At 68.7% G+C, this 18,981-nt stretch overlaps 2 protein-coding genes across 2 annotated transcripts in view; one reads left to right on the top strand and one right to left on the bottom strand.

Moving 5' to 3' along the window:
- MEGF6 (multiple EGF like domains 6) overlaps positions 1–7,637 on the bottom strand; it is a 76,238-nt gene extending 68,601 nt beyond the window's left edge. Inside the window, exons 1-4 of the mRNA XM_045858729.1 lie at positions 7,085–7,637; positions 6,521–6,591; positions 5,625–5,721; positions 4,041–4,986 (exon numbers count right to left, since the gene is read on the bottom strand). Coding sequence (XP_045714685.1) covers positions 4,041–4,986; positions 5,625–5,721; positions 6,521–6,591; positions 7,085–7,637 — 1,667 coding nt within the window. The remainder of the gene's footprint in view (positions 1–4,040; positions 4,987–5,624; positions 5,722–6,520; positions 6,592–7,084) is intronic.
- A 7,533-nt stretch (positions 7,638–15,170) lies between these two features.
- Positions 15,171–18,351, top strand: TPRG1L (tumor protein p63 regulated 1 like). Its single transcript, XM_045858800.1, has 5 exons — positions 15,171–15,485; positions 15,583–15,674; positions 15,779–15,955; positions 17,071–17,224; positions 17,864–18,351. Exons 1-5 carry the CDS (start codon positions 15,291–15,293, stop codon positions 18,056–18,058), a joined length of 813 nt encoding a protein of 270 aa, XP_045714756.1. The 5' UTR covers positions 15,171–15,290; the 3' UTR covers positions 18,059–18,351.
- The last annotated feature ends 630 nt before the right edge of the window (positions 18,352–18,981 follow it).

Raw genomic sequence — 18,981 nt, forward strand, 5'->3', positions numbered from 1 at the left:
CACACACATGCACACACAAGAGCACACACATGCACACATGAAAGCACACACACACACACGTGCCCTCTGGCTCCAGGCGGGCTGGGCCAGTGGGAAGACCCGCGGGATACCGGCGGGCCACAGGGGAGCGTGGAGGGAGAAAGGCGCTGGGGCATTTGTCCGTCCCCCACCCCTTCCCGCCGGGCAGCTGGGGGGGGCCGTGACCCTCCCCCGGGCCCCCGTGTGCCCGGGCAGCAGCCTCCAGCGGCAGCTCTCTCTCTGGGTTCCAGGCCAAGGGCCCTCTGGGCCCATCACCCCGGTGGGGGGAGGGGGGGAGGCGCCTTCTCACGGTGGCCCCACCGGCCCTCACTGGCCCCGGCCCACCGGGCGGGAGAGGACCCCGCACGGGCCGCGCAGACAGCAGCGGAGGGGAAGTGAGCCAGCGAGCAGAGGGGCCGGGCGGCGCTGTCGGTGGCAGCTGGTGTCACCTTCAGTGCCGGGGGGGCGCCATGGCAGGGGGCGGGCCCTGAGGTCAGCCCAAACGAGCCCTACAGGTGCTCCGGCCCACGCCAGTGCCGGCAACGGGCGCCTTGGGAAACAGTGGGGGGTGGGGGCGGGGGCGGGGACGACCCCAGGGGGCTCACACCAATGACCTCTGAGCCTCCCGGCTGCAGGCCCAGCCCCGGCCCTGAAACGGCCCCGGGCTGTGGGCGGTCGTCATCCGAGGACGGAGGCCACACCGAGGAGGGCAGTTACCAGCACAGGCTTTGGCACCGACACGCCGGGCCGGGGGCCGCTCGCAGCCGGAGCGCCACAGACCCTCGGGGGGCAGCTGCAGGGGGCGCAGGGGAGGCTGAGGGCCTCCAGCGGGGCCACTGCGTCTGGAGCTCCACCGGGGCCCGGCTCGGGACAACCCCTGCGTGTCAGGGTCCCAGGGTCCCGCCGCCCCTGGGTTGTCACCACCGCGCCCTCACGCTGACTGCAGCTCGGCACGCAGGACGCCGACGTCGGGGGCTCAGGGAGGCGACACCGCCGGGCACGGGGTCTGGGGTGCAGGGGCTGGCCCTGCCACCAGGCAGCAGGAGGGAAAGTGCCCCTCGGGGCGAGGCAGGCGTGGGGGGGGGGCTGGGTGCTGTCATCTGAAAGCCCCCCTCCTTCCAGCCCTCCACAAACCTCAGCCACATGGGCAGCTGCTCATCTCGAGATGGCCATGTCGAGGGTCCCAGCAGCCCCCTTCAGGCACCCCCACTCTGGCCACTCTCCCCCCGACCACGTGTCCCTACCTACCCCCTGCAGGCACCTGCCTGACTCTGGCCCCCAGAACGCCTCTCCAGCCTGCGGGCCCCCAGCTCCCCCCACGTGCAGGGCCACCCCTCTGCATGTCCCTGAAAATGGGGAGCCTCAGAGCTGTGTGGCTCCTGACCCCACTGCAGGGGAGGAGAGGGGAGCTCTAGGTGGCTTTTCCCTCCGGGAAGCTCCTGGCTCCTCAGGAGCACCAGTCAGCGGCCTCCCCACGTGGGCAGAGGGAGGGAGGGGGTGGGGAGGGAACGGAGACTGGGCCCCCACCCCAAGCACATGGCAGGTCCAAGGGGCGCCTGCCGGACCCCCGGGGTCGGGCAGGAGGGAAGCGCAGGGAAGGCGGTCTCCAGCCACAAAGGGGACTGAGCTCCAGAGGGGGGGGACCCTCCATGCAGAATGGGGCTCCTGGAGGCTGGCGACCTCTGCCCAGAGCCGGAGGGCACGGGATCTGTCCCTCTGGGGTGTGTGGTTCCAGGCCCCCAGACCCTGGGGTGTCCCGCAGGCAGGTCCCCCGGCTGCACACCCCTCACCAGGAGGACAGCTGGGTGGCCGCGAAGGGTCTCCAGAAGGTCTGTACTCACAGGCCCCGTTTTGACCCTCGCGGCTGGCCTCTGAGCCTGCCCCGCCCCCCGGCCTGGGCGCAGCCGGTGCGGGGAAGCCCAGTTCCGGCCCCGGGGCCACAGCAAGAGCTCCTCGTGAGACCGGACTTGAGCTGGGAGGGCCTGTCCCTCCCCGGACAGGCAGGGTCAATGTCGCCAGCTGACTGGCCGTCTTCCCAGCACGGCTGCCGGAGGGAACGCAGCCCCTGGGGAGCGGATGCCTGGACCCTGCAGCCTCAGAGCACGGCCGGTCAGAGCTCCAGCGCGTGGGGACATCGTCTCCTGTGCCCAGACCCTGCTCCCACCGCCTGGCCAGCAGGAGCCAAAGTGCCAGCCCCGGGGCACCTGGCGCTTGAAGACAGCGGGACCCCCCACAGCACCCTCCTCACTTTGCCCCCCCCAGAAAGGAAGGCCACCACAGAGGGCCAGGAAAGTGGCCAGACGGGGTGGGGCTGCCCGCACAGGGCAGGCTGGCAGGGAGGCGAGACCTCCGGGGTCAAAGCACTTCCTGGGACCCTCGCAGCCCGCCCCCTGCCCCTCTGCCCCCACCACGCTCCTGCTCAGCAGGACAAGCTATGGGCACGGAAGCCTCTCCGGGGCGGAGCAGGCAGGACACTGTCCGAGTTCAGCTGCCAGCCCTGCCCACCGCGACCCACGGCGGGTCGGACAGGCCGGGCGCTCAGGGGGCAGGAGGGCCGCGGAAGGCGTGCTCGTGGGCACCCCCGAACACCTCACCCCCGGCGCGGGGCGGTCTGAGAGGGGAGCCTGGGGTGGCTGTGCCCAGAGCGAGGTGCAGGGGGGCCCAGCCTGCCTGGGGGGAGGCTCCCGAGGAGGAGCCCAGGGTCTGCAGCCCAGAAGGAGAGAGGGAGGAGGACTTGGGAAAAGCGTGAAGCAGGAGGGGCCTGAGGTCCCCTGCAGCCCCCCAGCCCCTGGCTGGACAGGCTTGCTGGGGGCAGCTGCTGGGGGCTTCCCGGGGCCCGAGGTGGGCAGGTGACCTCTCCTCAGGGAAGGAGGCCCAGGGAGGGAGACTCGAGGTGTCCACCGAGAGGGCAGAGCCCGCGGGGCCTGCCCACCCTGACCGGCACCCTGGAACCCCCAGGAGCAGGCAGGCAGGCAAGCGGCGCCGGCCGCCGTGGTAATCCCGGCCGAGGCCACGGCATCCCTGGGACACTCATCGCTGGGGTGGCGGGAAAGGGGCCGGCCGGCAGAGGTCCCGTGCGGCGTGGGCACTCGGGCCGCTCACACTCGCAGACCCAGAGGCTGTGCTCCTCTGGAAAGGCCACAAGGCTTCTTCCCTCCTGGAGCAAAGCAGGACCCGGGGAGGAGTCCGGGGGTGCGGATGTGCCCTGCCCCCGCTCCACCTCGAAGGCCGTGCTGCCCGGGGAGGCGCGGGGCAGGAGGGCCTCACCCGGGCCGGGCCGGGCCGCTGGCCCACCCCTCCGCAGCCCCTCGGCAGCCTTCCCGGGCTTGGCGGGCCCAGCACCCCGCCGCGAGCGCAGGAGTGGGGGCGGGGCAGGCTCCCCTCCCCCCCGCCCTCCGGGTCGGCTCTCCCCGGCACCGGCTTCCCCCTGAGGCCAGCAGGAGGATCGATTCGCCGTTTCAGAGAGACCGCTAAGCGGACGGCGGGGAGTCATCTTTCAGAATTAAGTCCGTCGCAGCGGGCTCCGTGACCCCGTCTTCCTGCCCACTCTGGTGCCGAACTCCTCCTCCCGTCTCTCAGCCCCGGAGCGCACGTGTTTAACACATAAACCAACTCCGCGCGGCCCCCTGTCTGGGCACGGCCCGCCCCTGCACAGGCCCCCGGCCCCGGGAGACAGGCTTTGGAAGGAAGTGGAAACCGGCCGCTTCCTTTCTGCCTTCTCCAAGCCGGGCTCCCTGGGCGGACCCCGCCTGGCGAGGACCCAATTCCCTCACCTCGGGTCCAGAGCGCAACATCCGCCTGCGCCTGCAGCCCCCATTACAGAGGGAAGGGAGGCGGGGAAGGGGAAGGGGAGAGGCCGAGGAAGGGCCCCCGCCCCAGCCCTGGAACCGTGTCTCAGCCCCCCCTCACCCCCCACCGCAGTGACGGCAAAGAGCCCACTGTTCTCAGGCCCCGGGGACAAAGCCTCCCGGGGAACCCGGGGTCCGGACGTCCGGCCGAGCCCTCCCGCTCCCGCTACTCACATGCTGGGCTGCAGGCGGAGCAGGGCGCCGGCGCCCGCGGGCACGGCGGGGAGCAGCAGCACCAGGGCCAGGGCCACCGCGCGCCCGGCCGCCGTCGCCTCCACAAGGACAGGCATCGCGCCCGCGGCCCCGCGCCGGGTCCCTCCTCCGGCGCCCAGCTCACACGCAGCCCGGGGGAGCCCTCGGAGCCGCCGCCTCCACGTGCGCCATGGACCGGCGCGGGCGAACAGGGAGCGCAGCCGCAGGTGACCGCACCGGAGCCCGCGAGTACGAGGTCGCTGCAGGTGCGGGAGGTCCTGCTTCCCGCCCGCTGCCAAGAGGCAGCAGAGACCTGCGCACCGGGGTCCACCCAGGCACCGAGAGCCCTGCGCGCGCCCAGCCCCGCGCGCCACCGGCCCGCCCGCCTCCGCCCCGCCCCTCGGCTGGACCCCAGACCCGGTCACGCCCACGGCCACGCCCCCGGCCTGCCCTGTTCCCGCCCCTCCCCGGCTCCCAGCCCCGCCCACAGCGCAGCTCGGGTCCTCACCCCAGCCCCCGTCCTGGCGGGGCCAGCGCAGCCCCTTCAGGCTCCCGGCTCTTCCCCTCCTGAAATTCCGGGGTCCCTTGAGATCGAGGGACCAACCCCGACGGGGCGCACCGCCAGGGGGCACGCCCCTCACCATGGGCAACGGCTGCTCTCTGCGGACCCCGGACCCCGTCCTCGGGGCAGCCCTCAGCCCTCCGTCCCTCTTGAGTCCCAGGAGGCACCGGCCCGGGCTCTCCTCCCCGCGGGTGCTCCGTGCGCCGTCACGCCTGGCTCCCACCCCCTCCGTCGCCTGCGGCCTGGGTCGGGGCTCCCCGCTCTTCCGCTGCTCCCCCGCGCGGCCTAGGGCAGGACCCTCTTTCGAACCCGGCTTTGGTGTGGAGTTCACTTCCCGCAGGGTGAGCACCAGGCGCTCCAGGGTCCCTGGGGTGGGACGGTCCCCTCGGAAGGTTTTTGAAGAGCACAGGGAGATGCAGTCCGGGTGGGGCCAGGTGGGAGACCGGAAGTCACAGGCAGGCGCGTGGAGCCTGAGCCCCCCGCGAAGCCCAGCCGCAGGTCCCTGGGCCGGGCATCCTCCCCCAACACCGCGGGTGCTCCCAGTGACCGGAGAGGCTCCCGGACCCCCACCCCACACAGAGCCCTGGTGCCCTGGCTGGGCAGCATGTAGGAGGCAGCGGGGCCCCCCAGCTGTGCAGGTGCAGTGGAAACACAACCGTGCCCCCCACTGTCTGAGCCCCCCGCCCAGCCGGAAGGTGACAGTCATCTTAATAGGGGCAGAGTCCTGTCAGGGGGCTGCTGTCACCCTGCTCACAGACAGGAACCTGAGGTCAGGAGGAGGCGACAGCCCCCAGTGGCCCAGCCTGTAAACTGCAGACCTGGGAACCGGGCACAGGGGCCGGCTCTGGGGCCCTTGGCTGCGCGCCCTGCTCTGCTGCTGCCTGGGAGTCTCACGCGTGTGGAGTGGATGGGGGTCCAGCACGTCTGACCCCCCTCCGGGGCGGCGGTGGGTCACAGTCAGCTCAGGCGGCCGAGAAAACGCCACAGCGGATAGCCGTCCCCACCGTCCTGGAGTCCCAGGTCAAGTGCAGGCTCCTGCTGAGGGCCCGCTCCCTGGCTCTCAGGTGCCGCCTTCTCGCTGAGTGTTGGCGTGGTGGGCGGCTAGACACAGAGAGACAGAGAGAGCCGGTGTCCCTTCCCCCCCACAGGTGCCACCCACCTGAAGGATCAGGGCCCCACCCCATGACATACTCATTCGACCTCAATCACCGTTTGGGGGTATGGGCTTCAACACATGGATTTCAGGGAACACAATTCAGCCCACAGGAGGGCGGCGTCACTGTCTCCTGAAACCCCAGACACAGGTCCGTGTCCCTGCCGGCTGGTGGCCGGAGCCCGGCCTTGTGCACCCGCCCGCTCTGTCCCACCCTGCCACCCGGGCTGGGACAGAAGCCACAGGGCTGGCCCACACCGGGCTCCAGACCTGGGCTCCCCTGGGCTCCCTGCCACCTCATCCGCTTGGACCCCGCCCTGGGAGAGCCCCTGAGGGTGCCCCGTAAGAGCCAGCCGGACCGGCGCCAGCAGGCGAGCGCGCAGCCCCCACCAGAGAGCTCAGCCCCCTCTGCCAGCGCCGCGCCAGCGCCCACGGAGCGTGTGTTGGGTGGATGAGCGAACACCAGCTTCCCGCCCCCACTGCCCTGTGCTGCCCCCACTGCCCACGGGCTGAGGGTAACCGATCGGTACAGTAAATTCTCCAGCTTCTCAGAAGAAAAATTTGAGTGGATCCAAATTTGGGGGGGTTAAAATGGAGGCCACTGGGCAGGGGATCCAGGTTTGGCGGGGAAGGAAACGTATAAAATTGGGAGGCCCTCTTCAAGGAAAGCAGTGTAAACATCACTGACTTTGCTGACTTACAAAAACACACGAGTGTGCACGTCCCCTCCCCCAAGCTTGGACGCACCGGGAAAGCACCAGCTGTATCAGCATCACCCCGCTGTCCGGACGCCACGTTCAGCCGCCAGGCGAACAGCCCTGAGCCAGGTGCCAGGTGAGCAGGCGGGCAGGGGGGGGGGGGGGGAGAGGACGCACTTCCTGCTGGAAGTCCCTGTGGCCAGGACATCCGCCCACCCCCCACTCGCTCACTCGGGAAGTCCGTGGCCTCCCCGCCGCCCCAGACCGAGCCTCCGTCTCAGGCACAGGTCTGAGGAATGACCCTCCTGAAGCAAAGCCCCCTCGCAAAGACTGCCCGGATCCCCGGTGCTCGCCGGGCACCCCCAGGTCTCCTGGGCGCGGCCTGACACCGTGGAAACGCGGGGCGTCTTCCAGCACAGACCAGATGGCCTGCGGGCCACCAGGGGGCGCCCGGAGCATGTGTTTGAAACGGGCGCTCCGACCGCGCGCGCGGGTTTGCAGCACCTTTACCGACAGGTTTAAGTGGAACGCGCGTTCATGGGCAGTAACCCCACCCCCCACCCCCGAAACAGAACACACGCCTATTCCCCGAGAGCGACCCGTCGGTGCCCACTTCCTTCACGAAGAGAGAGCGTGCGGGCCGCCGCCGACGTTTTCCCGGGGGGCGGTTTCCCAGGTGAGACGCCGGCCGTGCTTCCGTGGGCGGTGGGCTTCTCCTGCCGTTTACCCAGACGGGCAGCTTTCCCCCGGGCAGCGGCCGGCGTCGCTCGGAAAGCAGCACGTGGTTTGGGACGATGACGGCTGTGTTTGTCTTTCTTGCCTTTGGTGCCTGCGTCCGTTTCGCACGGGTTCGCCCCGCCGTGTGCGGGCTCGGGGGACCGGCGCAGGGTGCGGTGGTCCGTGCCGTCAGCGGTGGCTTCGCGCCCCAACCCAACCTGGGCGGACCGCGCAGACTCCGCCCCTCCGCCCGGGGGCGTTTCCTCGGAGTCTCCACCCCCCCGACCCGGCAGGACTCGCTCCCTGCCGTGCGCCGCCGGAACGAGTCCTCGGTGCGCCACGCCGCTCCGCTCCGGCGGCGGCTCGCTGGTGACCAACGGGGAGCACCTCCCCCGGTGTATTTTCCCTCCAGACCACACGGGTCTTCCCCGCCCGTCATCCTCCCCCATGGACTTGGGGGTCCCTCTATCCAGCTCCTTCGCGGTCGCACTGGACGTTTCGTCGGATCGTATTCATTAATCCCGGGAGTCCTGCCGCCTTCACAATCCTCCGGCTTGGAGAAGGTCCAGGACTGTGGCGGGAAGCGCCGCCCCGCGTGCATCCGCGCTGCGGGGCAGCGTCTCCTGGTGTAGGGTGGCGGAATGGGAGACTTGGGGCCCCCACGCCGCTCCCGCGGGGCTCCCATAGACCCAAGACACACATGGGGTCAAAGCTGGAGCTGGGGAGGGGGTGCAGGCCCACCTGAGGTCTCACTCAGGTCCCAGCCCAGACTCCCACCCCAGACGCCTCTGGCCAAACTGCAGCAAGATGTCCCCCTTCTACCCTGGGGTTCGCTCACTCGACCTCCGAGGCACAGACGCGGACGGGCCCTCACAGTCCCGCGGGCTTGTGGAGGGCGGGGCACCAGGCAGAAGCCAGCACCTGAATAACGCATTGCTCACTTAAAGGCCGGGGGCCAGAGGGGCGTTCTCGCCCACCACCGCCTGCCCGGCCAATCACACTCCACTGCAGGAAGGGAGACAGGACTTGCTTTCCCAACAGGAAGTGTCTCCAGGACCTCAGCAGGAGGAAGATTTTCTCCCGGCCCAGCAACAAGCCCAGCCAATGGGAAACATCAGCTGCCCGACCTCTCCCCTTTGTCTTCCAGCCAGAGCACCCCTCCCGCCAGCTTCCGTTCTCGACACAAAGTAGCGCTCCTCCCCTTGGTCTGTTGCCCGTGCCTGCAGCGGGTGCTCCGGCTGCTTGTCCCCAGTTGCAGTTCCTTGCTGTTCCGAGTGGGACCCCCGTGCGCTGATAAGAGTAACTGGCTGTTTCACTTTTACGATCAACATTACGCGCCTCACTCGGGCCTGGAAGAGAGCCCCGAGCGGCAGGCGCACACGTGGAAGCCAGGGGTGGACAGTGGCCTGGCCTGCTGCCACCACACGGCTCGCTCCCCCCCCCCCCCCCGCCCTTTACCCCATCCTGTCACACGCCTGCCCGGGCCTGGAGGGACGCTCCGGAGCCCGCGGGCGACGCCAGGCGGCCACTGGGATCTCACGTGGAGTCCGGCTGGGTTCGGAGCCTCACGCGGGCGGGGACGCGGCCGGAATACGTGCCCTTCCACATCTGGCAGCCCGCCGCCCCAGCTCGCGCGGAGAGCATGTTTGGGAGACACTGCTTTTCCCTGTTTTTGTCTGATTCGCTGCTGGAAGTCATAAATAGCCTTGGCGCAGGGACAGCGTCCGTGGGGAGGAGGGAACACCTCCGCCAGTTCGGCCGGCCGTTGCCCAAGCCTCCCAGCTCCCCCCAGAGCCCCCCCAAGAGCCCGCCGCCGCCGCCGCTAGGTCCTGCTGGCACCCCAGAGCGCGGGAGGGAGGGCCCGCAGACAGGTCGGCCCAGCCTCCCGGAGCTCCCCGACCCGACACGGGGCCGCCCGACCCAGGGCTAGTCTGGTTTGCAGACACTCCCCGGGCCCGAGCAGGAGGGCTGATTGACAAGGTGTGTTCAGGGCCCCCCGACGGGAGGGCCTCTCGCAAGCAGAGCAGAGCATCCCCAGGGCTCTGCTCTGTCCAGACAGGGAGGGATCCCCGCCAGCTTCCCTGGACGGGCCCCGCCGGCCTCCTTCTGGCTGAGCCACAGCCCGGGGACGTCTCTGGATCCGCAAGCACCGTCCGGCCTGGGACGCGGGCCTGGGGCCTGCCCAGCCGGCAGCCTGCTCCTTCGAGGGGGGGGTCGTGGCCGGGGCTGCAGCTTCTCCGGACGGGAGCTCTGCCCGCGGGCCCTGCAGAGGGGAAGGAGCTGCAGGCTGCCCGTTAATCTGCAACCGGCGCCCGAGCGTCCGAGCACCCCAGCCCCCAGCAGCTCTGGGTCCCACCCTGGGGATCCTGCTGGCATGCGCTGGGCTCCTCCGGCCACCTCTCCCTCTTCCATGGGAGACAGATGTCCGCGGTGGGACCCACTGGTTTCGTGAGCCGCTAGCACCTGGGAGGGGGAGGAGGCACGCCTCCCTCTGAGGCTTCCCCTTGCGCTTCTGCGGTGCCGCGGCTCCGCGCGGGGACCCTGCCCCCTGCCGACGGGAGTGGGAACAGCCTTTCCAAAGCCCCAGGAAAGAAACGTCCAAAGGGCAGGGGCCCAGCGCCAGGGGACGCCACGAGTGACCACCACAGCCATCGGCCGTCCTGCAGGCCCAGCGCGCACATGTGCAGAGCGACCGCTCCATCTGCACCGCCTCACGGTTTGCACGGCGGTGCCGTCTGTTGCAGGAGAAGGGTGTCCCCCAGGGGCACGCCCAAGCCCTGGCGCCGGGCCGTGAGCGCGGCCCTATGTGGAGACAGGGTGTTGGCAGGTGCGATGGGCCGAGACGCAGGCGTCTGGGTGGGTCTCACCCAGCGCGACCAGCGTCCTCATAGCAGGAGACCGAGACCCAGGGAGGAGGAGGCAGCCGTGGGGCCACGGAGGTGGAGACCACGGGGGGGACACGGCCACAGGCCCATGGACGCCAGGTGTGCTGGTGTCACCTGCGGCCGGAAGAGGCGAGAACAGCGTTCCCCGACACGTTCCGGAGGGAGCGCGGCCCTGGGGGCGCCAGGGTCTTGGACTCCCGGCCCCTGACTGAGGCAGTGAGTCCCCATTGTTGACTGAGGCCCCCAGTGGGTGGCGCTTTGGGGTGGCAGCCCTGGGAACCCGGTGTGCCGGCCGGCACTGCCGGTCAGCCGGCAGCGGTGCGGTCACCTCCCTCGTCCTTCCCCGCCATGCCCTCCCCTGTCAGCCTCCCGGGGGCTGCGGGACCGTCCACCTGCCTGCTCTGGGCCCCGCCGGCCCGGAGGGTTCACTGGGCCGCCAGGAATGCCTGTCTCCCTCCCCGTCTCTCTCTCCCCCACCAGCCCCGACACCCCCAGCAGCCCACTCCCAATCCAAAGCCCCCGGGCACTCAGGTCCCCGCCTCCGCCCGTTCCGTCCACTCTGTCCAGGCCTGTGCCCCCCTCCCTCCACCCTCTCCTGGTCCCAGTCCCTGTCGGATACGCTGCCGTCTCAGCGAGACTGGGAACCTGGACTCAAGGTCCCCAACGGTGACGCGCTGGGGGACACTCCCACTCGTCCTGCTGGATGGGACAGGAGCACCAGCGCCGACCGCTGCTCCGGGGCCGTCACGCAGGTTTGTGTTTGCAGAGAGCAGCCTGCAGGGTGAAGGGGCCTCCCCCCCATCCTGGGCCCGGACAGAGCATGCCCACGGGCCGGCCCCTCTGCTGAAAGGCACCCACTGGCCGCAGCACGGGGACCGGCGCTGTGCTGACACTCGGGCCACCGCCGTTCCTGTGAATGACAGTCTGTCCTCCCTGACCGGGGGCTCGTCCCCGCCGCCAGCACCCCCGGAACCTCGGCAGGCTGGCTGGCTGGTCCTCAGGTGCGGGAAATCTCCGACCCCTGCAGCTCTTGGCAAGTACTCCCTCACAGGGTCGGGCCCCCTTTCTCCTTGTCTCCATCCACAGACGCCCAGCCAACCCCCCCCACCAAATTCACACCAGTCCACTCCCACTAGCTCCCGGGGGGAAGGCTCCACCACAAGCCTCCCGGGCCAGTGACCCACCTGAGGTCACGTAGGCCAGCCCTCAGGGGCTGGCTGCACCTTGAAAACCCCCCACACCACTGCCGCCTCCCAGCACCCCCTCCGGCTGCCCCCTCCCGGCGCCCCCTCCGGCTGCCTTCCCTAAGACCCCGAAGCTGCTCCCTCTCCAGCCTCCCGGCCTCAGCCTGCCCCCCGAACCTCATCTCCCCTCCTCGCCGCCCCCAGCCCTCGCCGAGAAGACCCAGACCGAGGCCCCCGGGGACGGCGGCTGTCGAGGACCTGGTCTTCTTGCCGACACGAGTAAAGAATCACAGATCAGCACAGCCGTTACGAGTAGTCAGTGTATTAGGGACCCGTGTCCATGGGACAGAACGGGACTGGCTGGGGTCAGGGGCGTGACGGGCAGAGGTTCAGGGCAAAGCGGGGCAGCCAAAGTAAGCGTGGCGGAAGGCCAGGGTGGCAAGCCCCCGGGGGGCCAGGGGCTGGTGGCCCGAGAGCCTGGAGCCCCCGGAGCCCCCGAGAGAGAGAGCGCGAGTCCTTTGTCCTGAGGACTTACATGGTTGGTGGGATGGGAGAGAAAAGTTACATATTGATTATCGGGTAAATACGGTGCCAGCTTTCCTGGGGGGACATGACCACCCAAACTCAGGCATGTGGGGGGCCTGTTAGCCCGAGTCTGTATCTTGCTCCAGACCCCATCTGTTTCTCTTGTTGGGAAACAGATACATGACAGGAGGCAGTTGATTAAAGTTGGGGCACTTTCCAAAGTTGTGTATGGGCTCTTTCTGAAGCATCCGGGACTCCCTGGTAAAACACATGGTGACCAGAGGCGGGCAGTTCACCAAAGTAGTTTTACGGGCTCCTTCTGTGGGCACCGGGACCCTCTCCCAGGCAGCGGAAGCGCCACACGGGGTTTCGAGGACTCCCCTCCCTTCTTGCTGACACGGTGTTTCCTGGGGCGCGGGAACACCTGGCGTTGCGATCAGACGAGGCTGGGGACCGCAGAGTCAGCGCGTGAGACCCGCCCCTTCCTCCTCCCTGCCGCGGTTCGCCGCTCGCTCTACCTCAGGGCCAAAGGCTGGGCCGAGGGCTCCGTCTGCCCCGCCGTCCCCTCCTCTGGAGACCTCTCCCGGCCACCGGGGCGCTGGACGCTGGCCAGTGACAGCAGCGCAGCCTCGGAGTTCTTCCTGCGCGGCGGTCTCCTGCCTCGAAAGGACACACCCGTCGCTCCCTCGCGGCCGTGTCTCAGCGTGTGTGAGCGTGCTGCGTGCCGGTGAGTGTGCACGCAAGTGGCGAGAGTGTCAGCGAGGGCGGGGCTCTCCTCTGTCCGACCCCCCCACACCCCAGGAGCCACGGGCACGGGAAGTGGGGGTGGGGGGCTGAAGCACGGGTGCCGGACGTCACGAGGTCCTGGCTGCGGAGAGCAAGACCAGCACAACGGCCTTGGTCCGGTCAAGATAGCGCACGGTGCACACGGCAAAGCAGAGTCGCCCCTGGCAACCAAGATGGCTGCCAGGCAGCTGCGACGCTTTAGTTCCAGAGAAACTAGTTCAAATCTGAGCAGACGCGTCTGGCAGGGAGACACGCCTACGATGTCTGCACGTGTGACCAGCCAGCCATGTCTGCAGAGCAGGGCCACCCACGGAGAGGCCCCTGGGGAGATTCCCCACTCGCCATCAGGAGTGCCAAGATATTTACCAAAAAGACCCAGAAGGGCGGAGTCCATCACTTTCCAGGTTCAACTGAGGCAGGCCCCGACCACTGCTGAGACCGCCGAGCCTCACGCCCCAGAGTGTGCTCCACACCACGCTGGTCTCCCCTGGCATCGGCCGCCGGAGGCTCTGCCCTGCTGTCCCCTTCCCCCGCAGACCTGTCCTGGCAGGACGCCGACGACTCCCTCGGCCGCCGAGCCGCCTCGTTCGTGGACCTGCAGGCTGCGACTCCAGGACCCGGGTTTGCTGTCCCCCACTGAGGCTGTGTGTCATGCTTCCTTTAGACTGTCAGGAGCGTGAGTAGGGCGCTAATGTACGTTGATGCTCTACTCTGAGTGACGCTGCATCCAGTAAAGGCTGAGGAGCAGCAGCTGCCGTGTGGGACTCTGGTCCGCTCCCTGGTGCCCGGCTGCTCCGCGGGCAGCTTGCCGAGCGGTGGCCCGGCGGCCTTACGGGGGAGACTACCATGAACCTACGCTGGTGGCACTGGCTTTTTGCTACGTGTGAGCTTTGCCGTGGCAGCCCCGTGAGGCTGTTTCCTGCTCGGTAGCAGGGGTCACGCCACCGCCCACGCACGTGTGTCGGGGGCGAAGGCACACCTGCAGCATGCCGGGCACTGAGAGGCTCCACGAGCAGCGTGAGCGACAGCGGCACCGAGACCCTCCAGGGGAGCCGGGCGGGGGCTGAGCACGTCGCAGCTGTGGACTCATTAGCCCTCCCAGGACCCACGGCGACAGAAACGATCGCCGTCTCCGTGCACCAGAAAAGGAAACTGAGGCACGGAGTGCTTGTGTCCAAGCCCGAGTGCACCAGGGTGGGGCCTCCGGGATTCGAGCTCAAGCTCCCAAGCCCACGTGTACTGCTGCCGGCCCCGATGGGTCCCTGGTTCTGCCCTGAGCCCCTCCGCAGTGAAGGGGCATGCAGGAGAGGTCGGCGGCACTTCATGTCCAGTCCGCTCAGGGGCCGGGTCCAGGCCCACCCCGCAGACACTGGGCAGAGCAGAGTCAGCCAGGGGATCTGGTCGCCAGGGGGGTGCCCCCCTGGTCCACGGAAGGGGCAGCAGCTGCCCCCACCCTGCCTCCGCAGGTCAGAGGGGCTGGACGCACTCTGCTCCCTACACTTGCACACTCGCTGAGCACGCTTGAAAGACTGTGGTTGTTTTCTAAGGAAGTACCGAGAACACTTCAGCGTCTGCGGGGTTGCAGCGCCCCCTTCGTCAGTGCGGGCATCCAAGGGGAGCTGAGTGGCCTCTGGACCTGCTGCCCGGGAGGGAGGCGCCGCCCGCGGGAGGCTGCGAGGGCCCTTGAATGGTGCGCACACCGGGAGGGACTTCGCTCGTCAGCAGAGCTGCGCTGGCCCTGCCGGCCCGGCGTGTCGCTGGGACTCTCCCAACCTGCTGCGTCGGCGGCAGCGTGTCCATAAGTGTGTTCACGGGCTGTTGTGACATTTAAGGAACGACGGAAGCGTCACAAGGCCGGAGTGTGGATCCCACGCGAGGAAGCGGTTCCACTGAGCTCTCGGGGCACACGGGGCAGGCGCGCACACACGGCACGGTGAGTGGGGCGCGCGCGGCAGACTGTTGCACGAAAAAGCACACAGCACGGCGGACGCGCGCTGAACCGCGGCAGCGTGTCCTGGGGAGGGTGGGCTGGAGCCAGGCGTCGCAGGACGGACGCGGAGGCGGCAGCCGTCCGGCATGCCCAGCTGGGTGGCGGTCCGAGCGCGGGCACCGCGCGAAGCTGAGGGACGCAGGCGGGTCGGCGGACGACCCGGCGACACTCGCTCCGCGCAAGGAGGTCACGCCGGGGAGGGCAGGACAGGTGTCATTCTAGAAACTACACCCCTGCACCCAGACCCAGCAAGGAGGAGTCCTCGTTCAGCCCCTGATGCAGTGACCTCGGCCGCGTCCGGGTCGGCTCCCGGGCGGGAGGTCGCGACTGGCGCCTGGACCTCCGGGCCACCGCGGAGGTCCGTTTACTGGAAAGGGGCGTCGGCATCCTGGAGCCAACCTCCCCGTCTCCCTGGCAACGGGCCTCGACCACGCCCCTCTCAGTCTCGTAAACAGGAAGTTGGAGTGCGCTTCCGGCGTGCGAGGGGCGGGAGCTATTGTGAACGGCGGCGGGATGAGCCAGTCGTGGAAGGCGGTTGGCAAAAATCCAATCGCGAGGGTCGGAGGGGGCGGTGCCTGAGGCGGGGCTGCTGAGGCGGAGCCAATCGCGGCGGCCCGTGGAGCGGCGTGGGGTGGGCCAGGCCCAAGCCGGGCAGGGCCGAGGGCCGGAGGGGCGGTGGCGTCGTTGGACTAGGGTCCTGGTCCGGGTGGGCGGTGGGCGGCGGGCGCGAGGATGCTGCAGCTGCGGGACTCGGTGGACTCGGCGGGCACGAGCCCCACGGCGGTGCTGGCGACCGGCGAAGAGGTCGGGGCCGGCGGCGGCACGGGCGGGGGGCGGCCGGGCACGCCGCTGCGACAGACGCTGTGGCCGCTCAACGTCCACGACCCCACGCGCCGCGCCCGCGTCAAGGAGTACTTCGTGTTCCGGGTGAGGCCCGGGCCGGCCCGGGGAAGGGGCTGGGGGCTGGGGGTGGGGAGCGGGGACCGGGGACGGAGAGTGAGCCCAGCCCTGTGCCCGCGCGCAGCCCGGCACCATCGAGCAGGCGGTGGACGAGATCCGCGTGGTGGTCCGGCCCGTGGAGGACGGCGACATCCAGGGGGTGTGGCTGCTGACCGAGTAAGCGGGGGAGTGTCCTGGGTGGGGGACCCGGCCCTGCTCGCGCCCTGGCGCTCCAGCCGTCGCGGGCGGAGGCGCGCGGGTGACGCATCTCGGTGCCGTAGGGTCGATCATTGGAACAACGAGAAGGAGCGCCTGGTGCTCATCACTGACCAGTCGCTACTCATCTGCAAGTACGACTTCATCAGTCTGCAGTGCCAGCAGGTGGTCCGGGTGACCCTCAGCGCCGTGGACACCATCTCCTGCGGGGAGTTCCAGTTCCCCCCGAAGTCGCTGAACAAGTAAGTCTGGTCGGCAGAGGGCGCGGCACCTGCGCTTCCAAAACCAGCCCCTGCCTTGTCTCCTGTCTGCCGTTACCTGGAAACAGGAAAGCCTCGGCTCTGAAACCAGTCGTTTCTCAGAACGGAAGCTAGTGACTATGGGCAGCCCGTGCACTGAAAGGAATTCTGGTACAAAAACAGCTTTTAGGATTGTAGTGGAGGCAGTCCAGCACGCGTGGTAGTGGGCCTGACACGGACAGCTCACGTGAGGCCCAAACAGCATTTTCTCTCTGGCCAGGAATACGTGGGTCACGTCAGTTCTGCTGTTTACTTATTTATATTTTTTATTGATGGGAAGGCTTAATGTATTTCCCGATTCTTTTTATTACGCTACAAAAGCAATTTTGGAAGAGTTTGCACTGCACATTGAAGTCACCTGTCTCCTTAATGCCACACTCACCCAGGACGTGTGACGTGGGTGGCGTGTCAGGCACAGATGACCGTGACTCAGGAGTGCGGCGGGTGTGCCCAGGGCGCTGCGGAGGCCGCCGTACACACTTAACTCGGGACAGAGAGCAGCAGCGTGCGGCTGGGATTACAGACGCCCTGAGGGGCGGTCGGGGAAGCTGGAGCCCGTGGGGTGGCCCCCTTCGCAGAGCTGGTTCTCACGCCCCAGGGGGGATTCCCGAAATGCCAGAGACCTGGACGCTGGCACAGTCCCCTGACCGGACAGCGTGTGTCGGAGTGCCGGCGTTGGGACGGGGCAGGGGTCGGGGAAGTGTGGGCGCGGCAGACAAAGCCAGGGAGTCCGCTCGGGGAGTCGGACTCGCGGTTACACACGTGCTGGCCATTGTGCAGGCCCCTCGGCGTGTCTCCCTGTTACCTGTGCACGTCAGTGGCTGGGTAAAGGCCAAGTTCAGCTTGACCTAGCCATCGTGTCCAGCCCTTCCCATCTCAGAGCGCTCGAGGCAGCTCCTCCCGGGCAGGGCTCAGCGCCGGAGCCCTCAGGTCCTCCTCCGCTGTGAGCCGCCACAGGCCTCGCATCCCCCTGGGACCGGCTCTCCACGCCACGCCCTGTCGCTGGGGCAGGGGGGCGCTGAGGCCTGCGGGGTGAAGTCCGTCCACTCTTCCGACAGGCGGGAAGGCTGGGGGATCCGAGTCCAGTGGGACAAGCGGAGCCGGCCGTCCTTCATAGACCGGTGGAACCCGTGGTCCACCAGCGTGCCCTACACCACGTTCGTCGAGCACCCGATGGCCGGCGCGGACGAGAAGACGGCCTCGCTGTGCCAGGTAAGGCCTCCTGCGACGGTGATGAGCTGGGCCTGTGCTGCCCAGCCCGGTGGCCGCATGTGGCTGCCGAGTGCTTGAAGAGTGGCTAGGAAAACAGGAAATGAGCTTTTCGTGTTTAATAATTTGTTTATTAAAATGTCCCCATGCGGCTAGTGGTTCCTGGTCAGTGCAGCTTCGTAGTGTGGCCCTTGTGGCCGTCACTGTCTTGGAGGCTGGCCCGAGGCTCTGGGGCAGGGCCGCGGGGCCTGGCCCGCAGCACAGCTGGCAGTGTGTGCGCTCGCCGGGGGAGGGGGTGGGCCAGCGGGGAGGGCGGAGTCTGGGCCTGGGGGTCCCCTGCTGCTGGCCTCGCACTGACCTGCTTCCCGGCCTGGCAGTGGTGAGGGTCAGGCGGTCCGCTGCACCGAGACCACTCAGAGCTTGGAGAGCAGGGTTCCGAGGGCCAGCTGCCGCCCAGCCTGGGAGCACGAGCACGACCCGGTGCTTCCGGAGGCCCCCCCGAGGAGGGAGCCGAGGACCACTGGGACGCGGCTGGAATGTGCCCCTGTCCGAGGGCAGGAGGAGGGAGGGCCCTGGGCGGGCTGGAGAGGGGTTTCCCTCCCCACATCGCTCTGACCAGCTGTGTGCTCTCTCTCTTTAAAGCTGGAAAGCTTCAAGTCCCTGCTGATCCAGGCTGTCAAAAAGGCCCAGAAAGAGAGCCCTTTGCCGGGACAGGCCAACAGCGTGCTGGTCCTGGAGCAGCCCCTCCTCATCGAGACCTACGTGGGGCTGATGTCCTTCATCAACAACGAGGCCAAGCTGGGCTATTCCATGACCAGAGGCAAGATCGGCTTCTAGGGGCTGCGCCGGGCGCCTCCCGGAGAGGCCGGCTCCCGCCCGCACCCGGGCCAGGGCCGTTTCCCTTTGGGGGTCCGAGCGCGATGAGGATACAGCCACGTGACCGTGTACTTAGGCGGCTGGGGACATCTGCTCCTGAGCGGCGGGCAGACACGGAACGAACGTGCCGTCCTCCTCCTCCCGGAGCGCCAGTTGCCCTCCGGCGTCTGCAGCGGCGCCGTTGGGATCTGCACCCTCCCCCGCCTTGTAGCACGTCAATAAACCCCATGTGCTTGCTCTGGCGCATCCCCGCAGCCCTGCGCCTGTGGTCCTCACTCGTCACCTAGGAGGCGCCCCACCCCCGTGCCCAACCACAGACGGGTTTCCCCTGGGGGGGGGGGGGGGTCCGGTGTTGTGTGTGGGAACCGGAGCCCTTTCTAAGTCCAGAGGAGGCCCGCGGCCTCGTCAGCCCCCGAACGAACGGTCGTGCTCTCGTGTGAGTGCGGGCTGCTCTGAAGCCACGCTGCGCCTGAGGTTCGTCTGCATGAACGTGGCGTCCTGCCCAGGCCCAAGGGTGTGGAGAAACCGTTTGACGACCACACTGATGTGAGAAGGTCACCCTGACGGGTCTTTGCGCACGTCAGGTTGACGAGCTAACGCGTCTGGGCCCGAGCTGCCGTGTCCGTGTCTGGAAGGGGAGCTGCCCGGGCTGCGTGGGAAGGGGGCGCGTCTCTGGCTGACGGGGCCTGTCGGTTCCCACGAAGCGGCTCTCACCCCGAGCACGCCTGGGCCCGGTGCCCCGGGAGCTCGTCCCCGTGAGACGGTTTCTCCGGCGGCTTCGAGGGCCGGAGCGAGGTCCCCGCTCACGCCCAGCCCGGCGCAGCTGCGGCCCGCTGGCCGGGGATGGGCAGGGCCGGCCGGCTGGTCCCGAGTCTTTGCTCCAG

Source organism: Phyllostomus hastatus, unplaced genomic scaffold (assembly GCF_019186645.2).
Source record: "Phyllostomus hastatus isolate PE091 unplaced genomic scaffold, TTU_PhHast_1.1 phas_scaffold_182, whole genome shotgun sequence".
NCBI lineage: Eukaryota > Metazoa > Chordata > Mammalia > Chiroptera > Phyllostomidae > Phyllostomus > Phyllostomus hastatus.

What these genes read in the sequence shown, in the direction of transcription:
- TPRG1L (XM_045858800.1), top strand. Translation starts at nt 15,291, where the DNA reads ATGCTGCAGCTGCGGGACTCGGTGGACTCGGCGGGCACGAGCCCCACG. An exon ending in CCCCCGAAGTCGCTGAACAA is followed by an intron (nt 15,956 to 17,070) that starts GTAAGTCTGGTC and finishes CTCTTCCGACAG; the next exon opens with GCGGGAAGGCTGGGGGATCC. An exon ending in AGACGGCCTCGCTGTGCCAG is followed by an intron (nt 17,225 to 17,863) that starts GTAAGGCCTCCT and finishes CTCTCTTTAAAG; the next exon opens with CTGGAAAGCTTCAAGTCCCT.